This window comes from Leptonotus elevatus, chromosome 14, assembly GCF_054856555.1.
Source record: "Leptonotus elevatus isolate MCC_2025b chromosome 14, RoL_Lele_1.0, whole genome shotgun sequence".
In the NCBI taxonomy this organism is placed as follows: Eukaryota; Metazoa; Chordata; class Actinopteri; order Syngnathiformes; family Syngnathidae; genus Leptonotus; species Leptonotus elevatus.
Genome location: NC_141252.1, coordinates 15,025,237 through 15,048,778, shown reverse-complemented (window position 1 = coordinate 15,048,778; position 23,542 = coordinate 15,025,237). Strand labels below are relative to the sequence as shown.

Sequence of the window (23,542 nt, the reverse complement as noted above, 5' to 3'; positions counted from 1 at the left end):
TAGACCTTATGAATACAAATTTTAACTAAACAAAAATGGTTGTCGCTATAGCACAGTAAAATATCATTGAACGGAATATGAACGCTTAAGCAGAGGTGAAAAAGGCCAGTCCGAGAGCCCCTATTCAGCCTGTTTTCCATGTCTCCCTCCTCCAAGCCAGCTCAATCCAATGGTCAGCTCATCAGCAAGCTTTGCAGAAGCCTGATAACGATCATGAATCAGGTGTGTTGGTGGAGAGAAACATGGAGAACAGGCTAGATAGAGGCTCTCCAGGATCAGACTTGAGCACCCCTGGATTAAAGTGATACTTGACTCACTGAGCCATTTTCAACAATTTCCCTATAATTAATGTTATAACTTCACTTTTCATAAACAATACCTTTAAAAACTAATTTTGCCACTTGCTATCAACTGAAGGCGGCATAACCCGTGCTCAGGAAACAGGTAACGACTAATCATGGCTCAGTTTGCTGACCAAAACCAGAAAACGGGTGAGCCGTAATCAATTGTATTTCTTCAGCACAAGTGTGTGTGTGGGGGTTAAAGGTATTAATTGTACATGAAAATTAATGAAGTTATCAAATTAATTCAGGAGAAAATAACTTTTTACTGCTAAAAATGGCTCAATAAGGTTAAGTATCCCTTTAAACAAATGTAACTCGTGAAATACATGAACACTTTTGCAGATTCGGAAACTTAACTGAGCATTCTGCATCAAATTAAGGCTTTAAAAAATACTTAACCATTAAAATTAGTACACAAACAAAATTTAGGAACAACTGTGAATAAGCAAATATACTTTATATTGATTTCATGTAAATTAAACTTAAGTTAATTTCATACATGGGACAAAAAAAGGGTACAAAAATAACACTGACGAGTGAACCCCAGGAATAAATCAATGACCCAAACAGTTGTTGAATACGCTAATACCAATCTTTTTTGATGGTTCTAAACATTAATGTTGCTTCTGGGGTTTACAAGCCAAAGGACAAAGTAATAAAGCCCTCAAACATTGTTTTTAAATCATTGGAAATACAACGTATGAAGACTAGTGTTCCGCAACCCTATCGGTTGCTAGAAATCTTACGGTCAATTGAAGCAGCGCTCTCGACGCTCCAGGTGTTTATAATGCAGGTAAGAAAGGGTACTCCACTGTATTCAAGGTATGAGTGGGTTTTGACAAGAAATTCCCTTATGTGCTTTTAAACATGAATACATGCACAGTGCAAAAATAGATTTTGCTTTTGGAAAAAAATAGCATTGTCATTTATTATATCTCTTAGCGCGCACACACTTTCACTAAACACATTCATACTTTTCCTTAAAGCTTGTATTGCCTGACAAGAGCAAAAGCCTTGATGCACACAGGTAGTAATTCGAGCTCTGTGAGTGTGGATTGGTGCGTTGGTGACCTTCACCATTGAGTGAAACTGAAACATCTCCATCCGTAACAGTAACAATGACAGCACATTAACACTGACCTGTTGTGATAAACTGCTCACATACACAAACTTGTCTCAAACAGTGTGGGGGGAAAAAACACACACAAACAAAGTACATAAAGTGAATGGATAAGGAACAAGAAGTGTAACAAACATCAAATGGTTGCACATTGTTGTTGAAAAGACACAAATTTCATCTTTTTCTATTGCTTTGGCCTGTTGAGTGCAAAGCCTGCTCGAGTCAACCGTCTCTGGTCGATTGGATGCAGAAGCACCTGAGAGCCGCCAGTCGGAGCCATCAGGGGAAGTCGGTGGGCTGCGGAGAACCCGCCGACGCTCTGGTCTTTTTCCCTGCCGGTCTATCTGGGCGGAGGCTTTCAATTAGAACCCCGGAGAGTCTTGTTGTGCTGGGAAGTCTGCGTCTTCCTGGTCCCATTTGCCCGGGGACAGGCACTCATCAGTGGTGAAATCCTGAGGGTTTACCCCAATGTCCAGGACCTGGGGGTTAGTGCGAGACTCAGCGAGTCTAGGAGGGGACACAGCAAGGGACATTTGAAAGGACAAGATTAGAAATGCACAAAAGGGAATAAGAATGCTTAAAGATGAGCTGTAGGCACATGTTTAAAAAGATTAACCATGTGGCTACAAATTGTCTTTGCATGAAAGGCTCGGGTCCAAACTGACAATAAGTCAATGGCAAAAGGGTGATTCTTGAGCAGGTAGATGAAGACGCATGTCAACGAGTGAACTCTGACTTAATGGCTGATGACACGCTGGGAATTGGAATGAATCTACATATGAAGATCCAGACAAATGAAGCGGGACAATGAAGTGGATCTCACAAGATCCAGTGAATGACATTGTTACCTGAGCAGGATTCAAAGCTATCCAAACTGCGGCTGGAAAGGGGGTGGGGGGGGCAAACATCACAAGTCAGGCATGCAAATATGCTCCAAGTAGAAGAAACGTCTTCACTGGCTATTTACATGTTCAACTGTTTGCTAATGCAAATATCAAACCAGCAAGAAGCTCAGTCCATTTACTTGTTTTTGTTGGTTTACTATTTATCCCATCTAGAGTTGCAGCCATTAATCAATTGTGAAATTAATTGTGCACCCATCATCACCGATCTTTAAAAAGACCAACCTGTTGATCCCATTTTTTATTTTTTTTTAACAAGCAGCATACACTTTCAATCTTCCTATGTTGTTTTACGGCAAATCTGTGAAACAACATGGGTTGTTTCAATTGCACACAAAGTAGTTCTCTCAAATAGAAATGAAAGTCATCTAACAGCAGACGGGAACAGTGGCTGACTTTTTCAGACCTGAGGAGGGACATGAGAGGTTTTAATGTTAAGAGATCGTCTGATCACTGAACTCCCAAAATTAAGCAAATCGGGGCCAATCTCAATCCCGGCTGATCGATGGGTGCACCCCTGTTTATATAGTGTCCTCTTTTTATTTAAAAGTGTTCAACTGCAGGAAGTTCAGCTACTCAACAGTAAATATTCAATTTCTGCAGTCCTTTATGAATCTTGAACAAGGTTATTATAGTTTTGGAATTTTCATTGTAGTTAGTTTTTATTTAGTTTCGGATTAAATAAATATATTTAAAATCACGTATAAAATCATCCCCAAAGGTTCATGCATTAAATTAAGTACCAAAGACTAAAACGAAGGACATTTTTGTTTTAATTACAGTTGTTTTTTGTTAGTTTTGTAAACATAAAATGCAGTTTCAGTTTTCGTTTTTTTTAAAAGCATTTTTGTTTTTATTTAATTTCATTAAACAATTGTTTTTTGAATTTTTGTTATAGTTGTTTCGTTCGTTTTAGTTAACTAAAATAACCTTGATCTTCAATCAAAACATTTGGAAAAATAGATGAACACTTTTGCCTACCATTATTTTCTGATATGGTAGACTATGGCCCAAACCAGTAAAAGTAAAGCCCGTATCCCACTGAGGGGCCAACATTTGCTATGCTAGTGAATGTGGATTTCACGTCAGGGTTCATTCAAGGTCACACCATTCGCTAAAGTTCACCAGACGTTTGCCATCAGTTTTAATGTTTGTTTTTCTTGTTACACTTTTTGAACATGTTCAAAATGTCCTTGCTTTTCCTTTAGTACACTTTGCTACCTAGTGGAGAAGTTGGTTAACTACAGTTTTTATCAACCCCAAAGATGCAATGGAATTAAATCTAAGTACGTACGACACATGTATGTCAGCTCACTAACTGCTAGATACTGTTACAAGAAAGTAGTGAAAGTAGAAGTTTGTACAAAAGATTGACCTGCATTTCAGGTGCGTGGGGGAAGCAGTAGCAATTTATTCCTATACTCCAACAACAAAAACAACTTCCAATAAAAACAGTTTTTTCTAATGGGCGACATTAACCGGGCAGTCCATAAAGCAGCCTTCAATTATGGAATAGCTCCATCCGTGCTCATGCCAGAAGCATTCTCATTAAACGGAGAGTGGGAGATTTATGATGTCGGGGTGTAATTACAGTGCGGAGAAAAATAATCATCTGATAACAGAGCAAACAAAAACAAAAAAAGCCTCCAGGTTCTTGTTTGTATAAACTGTAAAGCATCCCGCCCTTCATGCATGCACCAATAAAGGATGAATGCGACTTGATGGTCTAAAAAGAAAATAAATTAAAAATGTATATACCTGTAAACAACAGATGTGCTATACAACTTGGCAGTCGACCACCTGATGGCTTTGATAGCTTACTTGCAGGCATGCAGACTAAAATAGTCAATAAATCACAGCTCTATTCAGATTACTTTATGGATGGCATCTACCAGCTGGAGTAATTCCAATCAATCATAAGCATAACAGAACATCAATCATACACTGCTCTGTTGTGAAACAATTCCAATTTTTACTCCCAAGTATAATAACAAAAAAATCATATGGAACATATACTTGTGCGCCCCTGTATCTATCCAAACACTGAAAACACTGAAAAACACCCACTACCGCAAATATATATATATTTATTTATTGTTTACATCTGTCAGATATGTGTCACTATATATGCATGTCATGTAAATTCCAACGGGCTGGGGCCTATCCCAGCATACTTGGCCAAGGGGCAGGGTACACCCTGGATTGGTCACCAGCCAATTGCAATTCGACAAATTTAAAGTCTTCAATGTACCGGCCATGCATGTTTTAGGAATGTGGGGGAGAAGACAGAGTATCCGGTCGGGGCGATATCCCACATAAGCATAGACAGAATTCCACACAGGAACGTCAGAGCCAGGATTAAAAACCACATACTCAGAACTGTGCCACAAGACGTGTTAACTACTATGCTGCTCAAACATGCTCCTCCACAAAAAATATATATATAAAAAAAAAAAATCTGATATAATTATTATTATTATTATTATTATTATTATTATTATTGGAAATGGGCATTTTAACCTACAGTGCGAATCCAGTTGAATATAACAAAATGCAGTTAAAATAACCACCACTAGATGGAAGAAGAACCGCAAAAAATATTTGTGCAAACTCGGAATTACAATTACATACTGTGGCAACTTAAAAAATAAAATCTGTAGGTTCTTGTTTTCTTTTTATAAAATTCAATGTTAACTAATAAAATACTTGTACACTTAATTCACAAAAGATAACATTACATTAGGTGGACCTACACTGATGCAATTCCAGAACAACCCTGCCTTTAACAAAATAAAAAATATACTCTAAAGCTTTGATTGGTATTGGTTTAACAATAGGTTAACCATTGTTATAGAGTGGATGGCAAATGCACTGCAGGATAGTTGGGAGTGTTTCTAATATTTTGGTAAAGTCATTTTGCTCTTTGGCAGGGATAAAATAATATCACTCACTTTAGTTCATACGTATCAAATGTGGTCGGTGAGATTAAATGCTGGTTACTATTTCATTTCATTCATATTTAATTTGTTTGCTCAATATTTAATTGTCCCAAAAAATAAAAAGGATCTCTATTTACCTTGAGAAAGCCTCATCCAGACCGTCCTCAAGCTCCTGTGACAGACACAGGAAGAAGGTTAATTTCTAAATCACACAAAGAGGCACAGACAACCGTTTCATTTTCTAACCATAAACAGTGACTTAATGTTACTCAGAAAAAGGAGATTTAAGTTATGTGGTTAGTAATAATACATCTAAATGCATGCATGCACACACTTTTCAAGCTCAACCTTGAATAAGAGAGAAGGTGACATCTTTTGTTGCTCTCTTGAAACTACAACGTTACTACACTCAATAGGCTCCAGTCCAGCTCAGCCTACAACATGTCTGAGAAGTATTCACAACGCTTCACTTTTTCCACATTTCCTTAACATTACAGCAGGGGTGTCCAAAATGTTTCACTTGAGGGTCGCATACAAAAAAAAATGGAAAGGTGCTAGGGCTGCTTTCAATTTCTTTAATTTATTAAACACACTAAAATCAAGTAGGCAAGCAATTATATATTGTTTATAATTTGTAGTTATTTTGTCAAACTGCCACATAAACAGCTTATTGTTAAGGGTGATAAGGCAAATACTGAAAGTTTTGAAGATTTTGGGGTACCCTGCATCCCACGAGACTAGACATACCCCTGAACAGCGACCAAATCCCATTTCCACATTCAGAACCAAAACAAGATCATTAATGTTCATAAATTGGACCTCGAGTACAAAAAAAAAAAAAGTTCTAAAAATTGAATTATCTTTTTATTCACCACAGAGTTTTGAAGAGAAAGTATTATTTTAGTCATAGTGTATATTGCTTATTTTACATATCGCTGGCATCGGGCCAAAACCTCATAAGGTTACAATTAGGCTAATTTCATATTTTTTCAAAAATCTATACTGTACTTTTGGTCAGTCCACACATGCGGGTGTAATTTTTGCAATTTATTGATTATTATTATCTTGAGTGTTGAAAATGGCTTGCTCTATTTGATGATGCAATGTTTTGGGGGTCTCCTAAAAAGTGACTATTTTGGAGGTACAAGGTTTCGAGGCCAACGATATCTAATTTGCATGACAGCCAATCGAAGTTTCCCCTTAATCAATTGCATGAATTTAACTGTCTAATACAGTATTCCATTATATCAGGCTATACAGTTGAAACTGAACAAACTGCTGACTCTCGTCTTACCCATACTGTATTGTTGTTCTCAGTCGCATGATTATGCACCGTAAAGGAACTCAAATCCGCTTGAATTGTTCCTGAGTGGACCAACGTTACATTGGCCCCTTCCGCCAAATCTAGGAGTTTTGTTGTGGCTACTTCTGCAAAAGAAAAACAACACAAAAATGATAATTGTACACATTTAACAAGTGTATACACCTTTAATTGCATCCTGTTGCGCTCATGCATCCATCAATAGCAGTGTGAATTCAAAATCCTTTTGATGCTTCTCTACAGTATGTTCAGGTTTACTTCTCCTTACGAAGCATCTAATGTACCTAATAGAAGTTCCCATCTGTGTATTATGTGATAAGTGAGCTTGGAATAACCCCGATGCACCACATTGACTGCACTGACCTGTAATGCGATGCTTTCCCCGGCTGACTAATATGTGTCAACCCGAATATTTGAGCACTCTTTAAAGCTAATGACGTCCACTGGGAGCAGTTAAAAGTCCACTCTCTCTAATGCAATTGTTCAGTGCTACAATCTCACTTCTCAAAACGTACAGTTCATCTTTAGGCGACCTTCCTATGACCTGTTATTTGTAGTTGAATGAGAACCCCATTTGTGTGCCGTGTAGAATTCAATTCACATCAACCGGTCTCCTCTCTGTCAGCACCGGCTTTTAAAAATTCACAGAAATCTCCCCACTTGAAGGCATTATTGATGACGGACCTGTAATTTGTTAAGGTGGGTACGTGGGACTGAGTCACAGAGTACACAACCAGTTGTTGTTTCGTTGCCAAGAAGAGTGTATCGTATTTCATGGCAAAAGCGGCATAAGTGACCCTGAGTCTCACTGACTCAGTGGCCTGCTGCCTGATAAGGCAGAGTAAAGGGGGCATAAATATAACCTGGTGATGGCACCAATGCTGAGCTGCCCTCAATCTGTGCCACGACAAGCAGAGAGGTTTCAGCCCTGTAGAAATGATGCCAATTGTATTTAGAAGAATCTATTCCACAAAAACACTGTCTGCTTAGAGGCATGATATACAGTCAAATCCAAACGCCTCTTAAACCCATTAAAAAGAAATCTATAGGCTTACGTTAGTCTCTTCTCACAAATAAAGCGTCAGAACTGATTTAAGAGATCCCTTTCTAGCTTGGGGCCATTTGGCTGCAAGGATGACTACAAAGCTGATGTCACATGTTCCTGGACTTGCATCAAGCTGAACCCTCCGTCCACATGGGTCAGAGAAAACGGGAGCATTTAATATTTGATGTATCCAATGTGACAGGAAAAGGACACGGACACATGCACACACATGAATGGGTGAGCAGCCATTGTGCCACTGACAGCAAGGATGTGTCTTAACTCAGCCAGGACAATAGCCACAGCTAATGATGCCTTACAAGATGTCAAGCTCATTGAGATGTCAATAACTTCCTGTTCACAACGCATGCAGAGTAGAATCTTTGGAGGATCCATAAACCATCAGTTATTCCAGTGGTTTGTAAACAAACTGTAGCTAAATGTACTATTGTGCTAGCAAATTAAATAAAGCATCCTAACACCCAATATCATGTGCATTCAAACTTGATGTTATTTTTTTAGGTATTATAATGAAGCCAAAGTGCCAACTCTGTCAGCTGAACTCCGACCCCTACATTTGACAAGTGGCTGATTTCTGTTCCAGATGGCATAATGTTAAGTGACATGACTGACCTCCTCCCTTCAGGCTGCCAAGGCTCGCTGAGCTGTCTGACTGGCCACTGTTGACTCCTTCACCATCTGAACCCGACTTCACTCGCTTCTCCTTTTCTGTGTATGTGACAACACACAGGTCGGGGGGGGGGGGGTGGTTGACAAAGAGACAGAGTGCAGTTATAGAAAAACCCAGTGTGCTGTGACACAGGAAAGCTCTAACAATGGGTGATTGTCCTTGCACAACTGTGCACACATTTAGCAGCTGCGGAAAATAAAATATTCAAATGTTCCACCAGTCACACATACAATAATATGTTTGAACAAATAAGCTGGAACAATTGGCTGATAAGATTAGCCTAATTATTGGAGTTTGCTTGAATTGTGAAGCACTGAACTGCAAAAATAATAACATCCACTTCATTCAATTGTGATTGCAGCATTTAAATTAAACATCTTGTTTAATTTGTGTGCCGAACATCATCTGTTAAGGTTTACCATAGTAAAAGTTGAGCGTGCTAGGGCTACAGTATCACCCTAATAATAGAGCTTTTTTGCGCAGCCGCACCGCGACTCTGGAACAAGCTCCCAATCCAGTTGAGGGCCAACCAGAACCTGGACTCTTTTAAATCAGGCCTGAAAACCTTTTTATTTAGAAAGGCTTATGACATTTAATTATAAACATGATTTAATTATATTTTCTTTATCTTTAGCACTTTGAGATCATGCTGATGAAAAGTGCATTACAAATTGAATTTATTATGATTATTAGGGTAAAAAAAAAAAAATTGGGTCAAAAAAGGGACTGACACTTTACCTATCTAAAACAAAAAGTTGGGTCACATGGATAACCCACATTGACAAATCAACTAATTTTGGGGGGGACCGACCCAGCTCATTGGGTTATACGTGTAAACCAGAAAGTTGGGTCAAAAGAATAACCCAATATTAGGAAAAACAATTACAACCCAATTTTTTTGCTTTGTTCTGTTATTCATTTCACCCAACTTTTTGGCTTAATAAATAACCCAAAACATTGGGCCGGTCCCTTTTTTACTCAATTTGGGTTATTTTTAATTGAGTATGTGTCAAGAATATAAGTAGACAGACATGAAGGATGGGGGGGGGGGCTAACAAAAGGAAAAGATAAGTGGAAATTAACCTTATTGAACCCGACAGTAATACTGATCTTATACAGATATAAGTAAATATATAATCTTGTACAAAAATATACAGTATACATCTTATACCTTCCTCTCCACTAATCATCGACAGTGAAATATCACATGCATTAAATTACATGACTGTTCTGCTGAGCTGTGTGAAAAGAACGAGAAACCATGTATGAGACAACCTCCTTACGCAGCAATTTGATTGTCTGCCATGTCCAGAAGGGTGCCTGCACATGCACATGCTCTATGAAAGGGTGGGTTGGGGTGCTTTGGCAAACAAAAATAAAAACTGTGTCTATACAATGAAACAAATCTCCTGTTAGGCTATGTTCTATGCAGAAAGGAAATGGCAGATTAAGACTAGTCTGGCCACCTTTGCCCGAAGCTATTACCTTAGCTACTTTCTACTTGTCCTACTACTCCTCAATGTCAATAGTCTTTAACCATTACAAATGCCAATTATAAAGAGGAATTTCTCAGTAGGTTAGATGATAATTTGGTCACTACATATCCAAACCACTGGAATTTTGACTTTGAGGAATATATATGAGTTTACAAAGTTAATGATGCTCTATTTTGCTTAACATTGTCAGTGAGGCAGAGGTGGGTAGGCACATGCTACATACTGTCCCTTACATTTAAGTATTTTTAGAATTGTTAATGAAACACTTTTTACTTTTACTTGAGGATTTTTGTCAAGAATAAAGCTACTTTTACTATGTTACTTTAGATGTATTTATTATTATTTTAATTTGTATGTTTTTGCTTGTACAAAGTATTTGTTTTGGTTTGTCAGACACTGTCACATGACTGTTTCACTAGTCTAATGTAACCAGGAGACACACTTACACTAGCATTTACTCCATTAAATAATGAGTTACTCACAAGTTACTATGTACTTGTGTAGTGTTTTCACTGAATATCTAATCCTACTCAAGTAATTACAGTATTTGAAGGACTACTATTCACTTTTAATTGACTGAGTGTTCTAAAGTAAGAGTATTCTTACATGAGAAAAAATGTTGCTACTACCCCTGCAAATAATTTTCAGTGGTGTACAACTAAAATGCATTAAGGTACGTCAAATATTGTGCGCCTCTCATGTAGCTAAAAGCATTCAACCATTTTAACGTACAACTACTGGAGGCAGCCGTTGTCGAGGTGCTAAAAATTCCTCGTCTGCATCCTAGCAATGAGAGCAAAAACGGGAAAACAGTTGATTGTCTGAGCTGGAGAGGCACACCAAAAGAAAAATAATATCTCACCGATGAACTGCATTCTTGCTGTGGTATGACCCTAAAAAATATAAAATTTCATAGACAGCTTCTTTGCATATCTGAATGATAAAAATCTGAAAAGGTTCTCCATCCATCTATTTTCTCTCTCTAACAGCTTATCCAATTCAGGGTCATGGGGAGCTGCCACCTATCCAGCTGACTTCATACAAAAGGTGGACTATATCCTGGGCTGATCGCCAGTGGGATAATTGAATGTACAACAATTCACACTCTTTACAAGTAGGAAGTGAACCCATGTTGCTTGCATGCAAGTCAGGCAAATGAACCACAGTAACTAGAAAGTTTCTTCTTCAATAATACTTTGTGTCATAAAAAAAAAATTGCCTTATATTTGTAAACGCAAGATTTTTAGTTCCACTATCAACTGTGCGTCATATGGAAGAGACTGAAGTTGTTGTACAGCGTTCCTTATGACCAACATAAAATGCAGTGCGAGTATGCATTGGTTAAAAAAACAATAACACTCAATCTGTTAAAGGGAAAGGAAAACAACAGAGGGGGGAAGGGAGAGAGAGGCGTTTCCACTCATCTGTCATACTGCTAGTGGAGGACACCATGCGTACCTTCCTTGGCAGCCTGCCAGAATTCAAATGCCACTCTGAAAGCCTGTGCCACTGTTAGGGTTACTGCTTGTGCCTGGTGGGGGAGGAAGTGCACACACACACACATAAGAGGGGAAATGAGTAAAGGAAAACAAATGACAACTATTACATAATAACTCATTGGTTCCTAATCCACAGATTAGATATTCAGGCACAGAGCTATGTATGTGACCGCTACCATGACAATAAAGACACTTCAAAAGGAGGAAGAGTCACCAATCACCATGATCTGTTTTATGTACTGTAGCCGGGAGGCTATGTAGCATTTTGGTAAGAACTAAATTAGTGAAGGGAAGGAAGTGCAGGGAGGGGCTCACTTGTTCGGTAGCCTCTAGGGAAGGAGGGAATGATGGCAAACTAGCCTCCCTTCGTGTTTTCCCTCATCTTTCTTCAGTTCTGACTTAATGTTAACTTGTTGTCAAAGAAACAAAGTGGTTACATACTGCCTACATTCTTTTTAACAAACGCCACCACAAAGCTAGGTTTGCATTGAAAGAGAGTCTTAATTGCTTACCACTTTTCTCTTTGTGCAGAGGAAGGCATGACACTCGAGTGCTTCATTGTGTTGGCTCTGAACGATGTAGGCAAACACTTTGTCATGCATCTTATCTGCTGTACAATAAGATATTCTGAAAAAAAGGAAACACACACACACACAATTTAAATGGTTCAATCTAGTGTTGCAATACTATCAAAAACGTAAAACTGTGTTGGGTTTGTTTGAAGGGCTTTATATACTGAGCATGCATGTTACAGAGAGAATATGTTCTCCACTACTTTTGTAATGGATACACATACTGCTCAATGGCATTTAAAATGGTGGAGGAACACCCTTATACAAATGTTTATTTTTCTTTTGAGATGCTGTGAATCTCAATGTACGTATGTAGGTAGACCACAACAAAGTCGTCAAGGTGAATCTAGAGGAATGCAAATTTGAAATCAATAAGGGTTGATGAGCAAAGGTTGGCAGCAAGCATTGCAGCAAACCAATATGGCAAACGTTTGCAATGAGGGCGTTGGGAAATTGGGTGTCGAGAAGTCCGATCAATTTACTTTATTGATCAACCAACTTCCTGGAGAATATTAAGGCAGTAAAACTCAGAGAGCAAGGTAGATACAAGACGCTTTGTTTCTTCACATCCTGTTGAGGAGATTGCTGCATGCACATCACATGGTTTTTACACTGTAAATTCATAGTCATGTTCAAGTTGATGGACATGACTATTATTTGCACTAAATGAAAATCAATTAAGGGTTTCCATTCGGGTCTTAAACCACTAATAAATAAACAGGCAGACCCCAGAGTGTCTGAATGCACTTAAATAAATTTGATCTGAATCCAAGACAGTGATGTTTCTCATTCTGTCTTAACCCTCCTTTCAATGTGAAATGTTACTTGGATAAAACCCAACCCTACAGACTAAAGAGCAGATGTAATATAGATAAATGGTGTAAAGTTGTAACATTCATACCCTGATACTGACAGACACGTAGAGAAATACAAATGAAGACTTTGCTGTCAATTACACCTAAGACGGATTCACACTGTAGGTCCGAGCACCCAATTCCAAATCCAAACATTTCAAATGACACATATCCAATGACAGTGTGTACATTTACGTAAATATTGCAGGAAACAACACAAATGCAGATGACCAAATTGCACACAACAACATGGGTGTCAGCTCCAGGCAGCGACACTACAGAAAGCGATAAAGAATAAATGATACCAATATTAACTGTTACCATTTAGTTGGTCCGGACTCGACTATTTGCCAACCCCCATCAGCCCTTCCTTGATTTAAACGAAATGAAACACTACTGGTAGTTGTTGTCATAAATAAATAAATAAATACATACATACATACATTTCCTATGGTGATGTATCATGAATTCGAATTGTGCCACTTGACAGCAAAATATCTCGATTGTGTCACTTGAACTATGCAGTGTAAATCCAGCCCACTAGTCACAACATTGAGACAAACTAATTAACTCTTTGCCTGGTTGATATTAATGGTCAGTTTTGACTGGCAAAAATCAGATGGATTGCTGGTATATTTATATTAATTTCCATGTCCAGCACAAATACTTTGTGTTAGTGACCTTTTTATATTACAACTATGATAAAGTGATGTATTATTTACGACAGAATATCTTGAAATGCCGCTCAATGGCCACAATTTAATTGTGTTGGTGTAACAAAAATAACACTAATTAAAATAATTTAAGACATTTCACAAATTTATGGCAAATAATAAGCATACTTTGTGGAGGAAAGACAAAACTGAAATGTCATGTAGATACCTTCCAAAAAAGACTCCAGTTCTATCGCTGCTTATACAGACTCATTAAAATGGAACTTGTAAGTAATTTGTGCATGATTCTTTAGCTCGAGGCCAGCTAAGGTCATGCAGCTAGAAGTATGCAGGCTGAGGCAGGCAAATGGTTTCTATGGCAATTGTAGGAATGTCTGTGTCACTTGGGTGTGACAAAATGTGTATGTCAGACAGTCAGTCAGTCACACCTGCATAACAGACATACAGCTGTTGTGCAGCTTCCAGGCAAGAGCGAGGCATACTGCTGACAGACACACACAAACACTTGCACGTCACACCTCTTTCCTCAACACAACAATCCAGTGACTGAGGATTACAGCCATGTGATGAATACTTTTGTTTTAATCTAGGGATGAAGCCAAGATAACACTGAAAGTATTTAAAAACTGGAGTCGCTCAATTGAATTGTTCACTGACCTGTAAATGGAAATGTTCTCTATTAGCTGGTTGGAGGCACTGTCGTAAAGGATGATTCCGCGAGGGGAGACTGTTAGTGTAACCTTCTGGAGCTTTTTTCCACTGGCTTTGGCCTGAACGACAAACATGAAGTAAAACAAAAAGGCAAGTATGAGACTGAACGTACATACAATGCAGTGAAAAAGTATTTCGCAAATATTTCAAACCCAATTTTAATATCTAACAAAAACAAGCCATGTAAATACGGAATGCGTTTTTAAATGATGATTGTGAAAAGGGATTTGCTGTGCCTTGTTGAATCATGAGCTAACTGTGACTAACCACAGTTTTGGGAAAGCCGAGTTCAATTTCACTGGCCACACCTAGGCCAGATCATTTCAATAGTACCTGTCAGATAAAACGAAGAAAGCCACAAGATCGCAAAAAGAAATGCATCATGCTATTATCCACAGAAATTCAAGAACAAACAAGACACTAAGTGACTGAAATCTATCAGTCAGGAACATGCTACAAAGCCATTTCCAATGCTTTAGGCTCCAACCAACCACAGTCAAAGCTATTACCCACAAATATAGCAAAACTCATAACAGTGGTTAACTATCCCAGGAATGGTTGGCCAACTAAAGTTATTCAAGGAGTACAACGACGAATCAACCAGAATATCACAAAAAAGCATACTACAGTACTACAAGTACTGCATGGCTCACTGGCCTCAGTAAAGTTCGTATGACTCTACCAAAAGAAAGACTGGGCAAACATGGTATCTATGGGAGAGTTTCGAGGCAAAACACTAAAAATTTATTTTGCTGTATACTTGAAACAATGAAGTTAATGACCCAAAGCATACCAGTAGGTCCACCATTAAATGGCTAATACAAAATTTTCAAATAATAATTTAAATGAAGGTTTTTGAGTGGCCAAATCAAAAGACGGACTTAAACCCAATTTGCATGTTGTGGTATGATATTAAAAAAGCGGTTCAGGCCTGAGAACACTCACACATAAATTAGTTAAAACTGTTCTATAAAGAAGAACATTTCTTCACAGCCGATGCAAAAGGCTACTCACTTAGTTACCGCAAACACTAATTATTGCCAAATGTAGGACCATTTATTAGGTTCGCAGAGGGTCATATAGGTTTGGATTTTCCTCCTGTATATAAAATCCTTTTTAACTGTGAACTAAAACAAAAAACACACAAACACACTGCTTTTGTGACTCAAGATTTCTAACATAGATATCCTGATATCCCATGAAATGATCTTATCTTACAACACTGTGTGCAACTATAGTTGATTAAGCAGCAATCGGCCTCTTCCTCCTCCCTCCCATCTCCCAGGTCCCAACATTGTTTTACCACCAACTAAATTATACCCCGAGCTGCCAGATCCAATAACATTAAGCCTTTTTTTTTTTTTTTTGCATGATAAGGCTGACTGAGCCATGTCCTGAGCAAGAGTGTCCAAACTAATTGCATTTTCATTTAAATGTCAGCTTGGTCCTCAAGGAAGTCATGGCAAGCAACCAGCTGGATGAGAATTATGTATTTCAGCAAAGTAAATGTTAAACTATTCTGTAAAACCTGGAGTCTTAAATGTGATTTAGGATGCATTCAGTCTTTTCATATGTGAGTTTGTGTGCAGGTTTTTGTGCATGCAGAATCTCACTGTGGCCACTATCCTCTTGACAGCAGCAGCAGACAGCTCTTCTCCTTTGGGCTGCTCAACCATTGTGACCCCCAGGTACTTGAGCTGGAAGACCATGCCCTCCAGAAGAGTCTCTCTTGTGTCTGTCCAGTTCTCTGGAAGCTCTGTAAATGAAAAGCACATAAGGGATATGATGCAGTGTAAATCAAACTATTTCAGTAATAGTGTCATAGGTCAATAACTTTAGGACATTGCCAAAACACTTGAATCCTAATATTCTAGAGCAGCTAAAGGTAAAACAATATTTTCTTGTTTTTATTTAGAAATGTACCGGTACTTCCCAAAAAAGATGCCAACTTCTCAGCAAGGGCACATAGCATTAACCATTATTACCACCTTTTTGCCTTAACCCAAAACGCATAATAGCATTTGATTGTCAAAGTGATTTTAACTAATGTAATGTTTAATATGTGCTGTAAATGTTAAAAGGTTTCCGAACATTAACCACACGATCAAATCGATTGCATCACACAGCTTGAATGATTGCCCATAATTGGTTTTACATCACTGAACTGCTTTATTTAAAAGGAAGACTTGTAAGATTAGTTGTATTAAATACGCTGGGTCTCTGCTATTACAGTTTTCTATTCACTCATTATGATCATATTCATATCTTTACAGTGACAGTTCATGCAGAAAATTGCCTTCAGATTAATTTAACAAGAAAAACCCAGCTGTATTTTTTTTTCTCTCTTATAAAACCTCCTCTTATAAAACAATTCCTTCCAACTACTTAAACGTCTTCAATGGATAGTGGGCTCATCTGGCAAATTTTTATGGCTAAACACAAAAAGTCCTTGGGGTAGCATAAGAAGAAAAGGAACCAATCGAGTTGATCTACCTAATAAAACAATCCCTGAAAGTGAAACTGATAACATATGACTTATTATCCATTTTTCACATTTTAAAACAGCTCCTTGGTGTCTCATTAACATCCATGATGTCATGTGTCCATCAATATACCACTTAATCACCAAGCCACCAAATGTTACTGTTTCCTTCAGGATTTTTATCAGCAGCAGGCCATATTTGGGTTGTGAAAAATTGTGCGATCCTCCAATCGACATGTCCGGGGTAGCGGGGGGCAACAGACAATGATTCGTTGACAGGTGGGATGGGTGCTGAGTGCTGACAGATATAGATGAACGCCGTGTCAAGTAGATTGTCCTTTGAGCAGCGATTACTATTCTCGTTGGTCGCCGTGGGATCTGTGCAAATGCGCCGATTCATATTTATTGACGGGGTTGGGGGCCTGACAAAAATGGACATGCAGCAGACAGATAACAAAACACAAGTACCCCATTGTGTCAGTATAGTAATGAGCGATTAAGTATGTGCCACTTATTTATCAGGTGCTAACGCTGTTAGCCAACAGTTACCTCTACATCCAACAAAATGCAATGCTGTTCTGCTTACATTTTGGCTTTGACATGATAGCCCTTGCTTGAAAGTGGCAGATCTTCGCCCAGTGATGATGCCAATTAATGGGCAGAGAAATTGAGTGTAGGGGCAGCATTCTGAAAATTTGCCCCACGGATGTCACAATCCGTTTAAATTCAGAACAGCTTGCTCACAGCTACATTTTCACAAATGCGAAGCTTAAAAATATTTGTCTAATTTCAAAGGCACCCCAAAGACCCAACTATTTGTTAACAAGCAATTTCAGCAGTCTATATTGCATACTGTATGTCCCCTTACAAGCTTTCTTAATTAAAGTATTTGAGCAGAATGCCAGCAATGACTTAGAGAAGGCGGGAACAGCCAAACCAACCCTGAGTGGTTATGGGTAATAGCTATACTGGTCTAAATGCCTAGTTAATTGATGGGTGGGTTTGAAAGGCTACACCCACGGTTAGGTCAAGGTCTTCAAGCTCAAGCCTGGAGAACAGATCATTCTCTTCCGGCACTATCATAGCACTTCATCAAAATTATTATCATATGCAGCAAGATATATAATTGCTGTTTATGTTCAAAATCCGATTTACCAGGCTGAACTATGAATTTCAATGGGATAGATCCCACGGACTTCCGGGTTCCACACATCAGCGCCGTTTCCGTCCACTGCTGGCTGCACTCGCACCCCCACCCCTGCGCCCCCCAAACCACGCGCTCCCGCTAATGGGTGGGACACAAAACTGATGTGCAAAAACCCGGAAGTCGGAAGTCTCGCTTCCTTCGTGGCATATACCCCATTACGAGGCCGCAGCTGTTTTGACACATTCTTACATATACAGTTGCGCTCAAGTTTACATACACTAGCGGAATTTGTAACTACTATTAGTGCTATTGAGTACTATGAGTACTATTCTTTTTAAAAAAAAAATATATATATATATATATATATATGTAATTCTGAAAGGTATTCAAATTAAACTAAGGTGTATTGAGAATAGCACAATCATTAAACAAAACACTGCAATAATGAAAATAAGTCAATTTTGAAAAGACCTCTGAAGAGCAGCATTTGACCTTGACAATAAAGTCTGGGGAACCCTCTCCACCTGTATGGATGAGGAGATCAAACCTATTGACACAGTTGGAGTCCAGCAAACATGAAAGAGAAAAACAATAGCTACAAGAGCCCATTATTGCGCGATGAAACAGCTTTGCATTAAAATAAAAAAGCCTGACACACTGGAAACAAAATATTGTATTCTAATTTTAGATGTGCATAAAGCCAACGAGTGCTGCTTCATGTGGAAAGATAATAATCCATGTTCATATTGGTCACATTTGCATTCATACAACCAACACTCAGCAGCAGAGCTCAATGCAGCTCCGGCACCGATTTGTGCAAACTTCAAAGGCTTATTGGCCGTGCTGGAGCAGTTTGCTGGCAGTGGTCAGTGAGCACCACTCGACTGTGTGATGCTGCCTTGAAATAAAGGAACATGTAATGGAGCAATGTTTGCTCAGGGGATGGGGATTGCGTTTCGAGACTACACTGGGAAAACACCAAGCTTTGCTCTACCAATCATGTTTAGAAAATAGTTTAGATTGCAAATGGTGCAATCAGGTCAGGTGGTCTTGTACTGGCGCAAGCTCTTTACTGCTCTGCCAAAACCTTGATCCTCTTTTACAACTGGCAGCTCACTCCACCAAAATGTCCTCACATGCACTAACTACATTCACAGTATGATGAGGTTCAGGGTGAAAACACCCTTGAAGTTCAATATGTGAATGAACAAAATCATAACTTACTAATATAATACTATGTTATGTTGGCACCAAATTAGTTCATGTAAAATTCCAGTTCCTTTTTGGAGAGTTACACAATACCACAACTGAGTCATCCATCCGTTAAATAGAGGCTGACAGCGGATCGTTACGTTAAAAGGTAGCACAGGTTGTGTTTGAGCAATAAACATACATACAAACAACATAAATTAAAGTAAAGCATTTAATAAATGTTTGCGTATGACATTTGGAATATTTGTTTATGTCAGACTATCAGGGTTTTTTTTTTCATTTTAAATTATGCAAGTAACTAACTGATTAGAAAAAGAGGAAGATGAGTGTGTGCAATGGATTTAAAAAAAATCTCTCTCTCATATATATATATATATATATATAATTTTATTTTATTTTTTTATGAAACAGCAACAACCAACTAGTTACCAAAGTAACATTTGTTTCTTTTATTTATTTTTTTAGTAACCAGCCTCTCTGCTGAGATAGCATCATCCTATCCCAGCTCAATCCAACAACCGCAAAATATATTCCAGCATTATTAGACTCCAATTAGGACAAGTGATTAATTTAGAAACCTCCAACTCAGACAAAGAAAAAACACCTAGGGGCATATACAGACACAGCACAAAGTAAGAAAACCTTTTAATTGTGCCACAAAGTTTCACATTGTACAACCAACTCCTCTGTGGTTGGGGACTATGCAAAAAAGATCATTCAAGTGTAGGTGAGAAATGATCACAAGCATCATCGATCGATACCTAACAAGAAAAGCAGTTATATGAATAGGGACAGCATTGTTGAAGATAACGTGCAAATACATGTATCTAAAAAGTATGATCTAGTACAATTGTTCATCCTTCTAACAATACTTGCTTAGAAAAATCTACAGTAAATGTTTCAAAAGCTTCCAAATCTCAGGCTAATGACAACTTTCGGTGAATCTTACTTCTGAAGTCGCCAAGTGTATGTCATGTCTTTTTCAAAACCTGCTGTGAAGTGTGGTGGGCACTGAAAACAGCCAATGTCAAGGAAAACAGAGGCGATGGAATGTTTTTTCTTGTTATTGTTGAATACAGACGCACCCCACCATGTTTTAAATGGACAGAGACGTGGTAGCCGATCAGGAAATCACAGAGACTTGTTGCTGCTGATTTAGACCTGAAGTAGACCGCACATCTACAAGGTGTACCTATGCTATAAAAGAAAGCTGTAAATAAGTCTGTGAATATAGCACTAAACCGCTCCACTAGCCCCTATGGGCTTCTGTGACGTCACAATGACTCCACTCTCGAATATAATTTTTATTTTATTTTGTATTCAAGGCACTTTGCTAGTACAGCACATATCCCCCCTGCCATGCCACGCTGCCCAGCAACACTGCATTCACTTCCACAATGAATGGGTTTGATGATGGAGAGTTGCACCTTAATAAGTGCAGTGTGAAATGGGCTTAACAGCATGCATCCTCTTTTCTGTGTCCTAAATTTTTATAAATAAATTAGAGAAATAAAAATACTTTACTCAAACGTGACAGACACCTTTATCTACCTCAAATTAATAGGGTAACAGGACTTTTTTTTCTCTAATTCCATTTGTTTTCAAGTGTAATTCATTGCATTTTAATAAGATCTCTCGCTGCCATTCACATTGTTCAACTTATTGCATGACCCTATTATTAAAACATAACAAGATGTGCATTCTTATTCTTTTGTAAGGGGATAAAAGTTTTTCGGTCACTCTATTAGTCAAAACATGCATGCCTCTTAGATACAGTTAAATCCACTAACATGAGTAGAGCGAATGAGACAGCCTTATGGAAAGAGTTTCTGACAGTAAAGGATTAGAGCTGTTGATCAAAATTCTACTCTCAACAAGAATCATGGTTATGCGTTCCCTCACTTTTTGCTTGTGATATACGTTCCAAGTTTTATACTCTAAAAACAGTTGGGTCAAAAGTAACCCAATTATGAATCAAAAATGGACCGATCCACTTTATGGGTCAATTTGAACCAACTTTCTGGGTTGTTTTATACAAAATGACCCACATTTTTAACCCAAGTAAAGGATCTGACCAATATTTATGAGTTGTTTTACACTTAAAGGCCAATTTCTTGATGCAAAGTTGGATCAAATTGACCCAAGTAGAGGATCAGTCCATTTTTGACCCATAGTTGGGTTATTTTTCACCCAACTGTTCTTAGAGTGTACCTACTGCAGGTTGGTCTGGAACATCAACCGCCATATACAGGGTTGACTGTACCGTGTATATAATTTCAGATACAGTGTAACCCGGTCAATTTGCGGCAGATAAGGGCCAGGGTCGACCGCAAATAGCAAAAAATCGCCAACCATTATATCTGATTTTGTTTAATGTTGTTAGCCCAAAACATTCTTGAACAAACAAAAATATACTGCCAAAAACGGGTGTTGGGTGCTTCAACAGGTGAATCCATGGGTGCTGAACCAAGAATATGCGAGGAACCACTGCAGTGTACAATTTCCTATAATTTATTTACAGGGAAAATGTACACTATTTTATCTTTAATAACTTGTGTCTGAAGATAAAGGGCATACACAAGAGAGTCTCAGACTCAGTCCCCGTAATTTCACATTTTGGTTTTAAAGCAAAGTTCTTGACCCACATAAGATGTACATCAACTCACTTTTTTTGTATTTACGTCATATTTTCATGCAGACATTTGACCCTAAAAAAAATAATCAACACTTGTTTATACTGTGCTGGGTCAGGCTTCGAGCTTCCTTGGGGATGCAAAAGCATTAGCAAAGCAGTTAGTGTCCGAACTCTGTGGCTGCTTTCCTAATTAGATGTGAATGATACCTGCTAAGCATGCATTACTCTCATCATTAAAACAAAACATTGAGTACACCGAGTGGCACGTGTGACATCTCCCTGCCCAGTGCCCCGTCGCGTGCGTTGTAGGGTCATGATGAGGACATCTCCCTTTTGTTACTGGGGGAAGCTACTGTATGTGCATTCATGATCATTCAAAACATTATTTATGAGTGGAGACTGTACACAATGAAAAGCTCATAAGCGGCTTCCATGGCAATTAAACCCCTAAATTATAGTCAAGGACAAGACGAGGCTAAATACGACTTTCAGTTCATTCACACTCATTTTTGTTTCACACAGTGCATCGCCTAGCAACAGAGCGTTGCTAGGATTGTACAGCCTTGCCAGAAATACGACCACTAATTCCCCAGCCTGTACCTCTGGTGTAAATCTCAGTCGTGACGTGGCAGACAACACCGGGTTTTCACACAGCACCGACGGACCTCTCTTGTCATATCGCCACATTTGGACAAACATTACACAAGACTCGACGAGTGAATCATGAGGAAGGGCAGTATCATTTTACCATATGTGCACTCTCCGGGTGTGCATTGTGGAGATACGGGGCGCTGCTGTCAGAGTCCGAGTCAAGTTCAAGGCGTAAATGTACACATTCCCGACTTTAATTAGCAAGTTAAACTTCATATTCTTACATGATTTTAGTTCTACTGGTTGCCAAACACCCGCCACGTTGACTCCAAGTTGCCCCCAACAAGTGTGGCTGGCGATTTGTAACATTTAAGGCACGCGCTGGTCGACCTGCTGCTAGCTCGGTGTAGCCAAATTAGCACAAGCTTGCGCCTTCTTTTTACGCGTAGCAAAAATAAATAAATGTACTCACTTCTATGTCTGCCACCTCCCCACGACTGTTTGGCCAGGCTGGGGCTTCGTATGATCGCCCTTCCAGCGGATTTCAAAACGTCCATATCGCGGTGTCAAAGTGGGGCAAACCCCCGTCAAGCCGTACACTGTATGTTTGAAAACAACAGTCCTCCTGAACTTTTCTCATCTGTTTTCGTCCTTTCCGCACGGTTTTTCAATCGACAGTGGATCAACAGAACACACTCTGCCCCCTGGGCGGTGTTACATATGTAAATCGAGCAGATAATAGGCGTGACGCCCGTTTGTAGAAAACGTGAGCGGAGCGGTTGTAATACCGATGCACGTGCCCCGGGCGGGCGGTGCTCTCTCAGCAAAGAAACTCAACCACTGCTTTCACACTCGAATTAAATCCACTCAGGAGTTGCATAAACAACTCAGAGATAACGTGGCTTCAATTACTTGTGTAAAAATAAATAAATAAATAAAATGGGCCACAATTTTTCATCAAGCATTTTAATATGGACAGAATATGTGCATGTCTTTTTTTTGTTAACCAACGTCACAGTATCACAATATATTCATATATTTCATGCTGAATGCCTGTATAAAAGATCCAACCAGGTTTGAACAATCAAAAATAACCTCATTCTGTGATGTGACCTATGGATGCCTGCTATCTCGTGGTGAAAAGCGATATTTACAACTTAACGTCTGAATATGTTCAGAATTTTCTTGCAACAAGAAAGAGCATTAAAACTCTAGGCGAACATTTAGCGAATGTTTGCAAACTTGAATGAACCCTGACGAACCCTGACATGAAATCAAGTAAAAAAGTAAAGATGAATTTGTAGTTTTTC

The 23,542-nt window shown here is 38.7% G+C and overlaps 1 protein-coding gene across 2 annotated transcripts; it reads right to left on the bottom strand.

Moving 5' to 3' along the window:
- Nucleotides 1-780: 780 nt before the first annotated feature.
- ldlrap1b (low density lipoprotein receptor adaptor protein 1b) lies at nucleotides 781-22,955 on the bottom strand. 2 transcript variants are annotated; one of them, XM_086094889.1, is made up of 10 exons: nucleotides 22,705-22,955; nucleotides 15,779-15,921; nucleotides 14,112-14,224; nucleotides 11,867-11,981; nucleotides 11,314-11,386; nucleotides 8,302-8,397; nucleotides 6,600-6,733; nucleotides 5,443-5,477; nucleotides 2,313-2,344; nucleotides 781-1,971 (listed from the first exon to the last, which is right to left on the bottom strand). In XM_086094889.1, the coding sequence occupies exons 1-10, from the start codon at nucleotides 22,787-22,789 to the stop codon at nucleotides 1,925-1,927; spliced, it is 873 nt and encodes a 290-aa protein (XP_085951015.1). In that variant the 5' UTR covers nucleotides 22,790-22,955; the 3' UTR covers nucleotides 781-1,924. The 2 variants fall into 2 exon arrangements, with proteins under 2 accessions (XP_085951015.1, XP_085951014.1); XM_086094888.1 differs by lacking the exon at nucleotides 2,313-2,344 and having other exon boundaries at nucleotides 22,705-22,954.
- Between the last annotated feature and the right edge of the window lie 587 nt (nucleotides 22,956-23,542).

What these genes read in the sequence shown, in the direction of transcription:
- ldlrap1b (XM_086094888.1), bottom strand. Translation starts at nt 22,789, where the DNA reads ATGGACGTTTTGAAATCCGCTGGAAGGGCGATCATACGAAGCCCCAGC. An exon ending in CTGGCAGGCTGCCAAGGAAG is followed by an intron (nt 8,398 to 11,313) that starts GTACGCATGGTG and finishes TCACATACACAG; the next exon opens with AAAAGGAGAAGCGAGTGAAG. An exon ending in TGGCAGCCTGAAGGGAGGAG is followed by an intron (nt 6,734 to 8,301) that starts GTCAGTCATGTC and finishes TTTCTTTTGCAG; the next exon opens with AAGTAGCCACAACAAAACTC.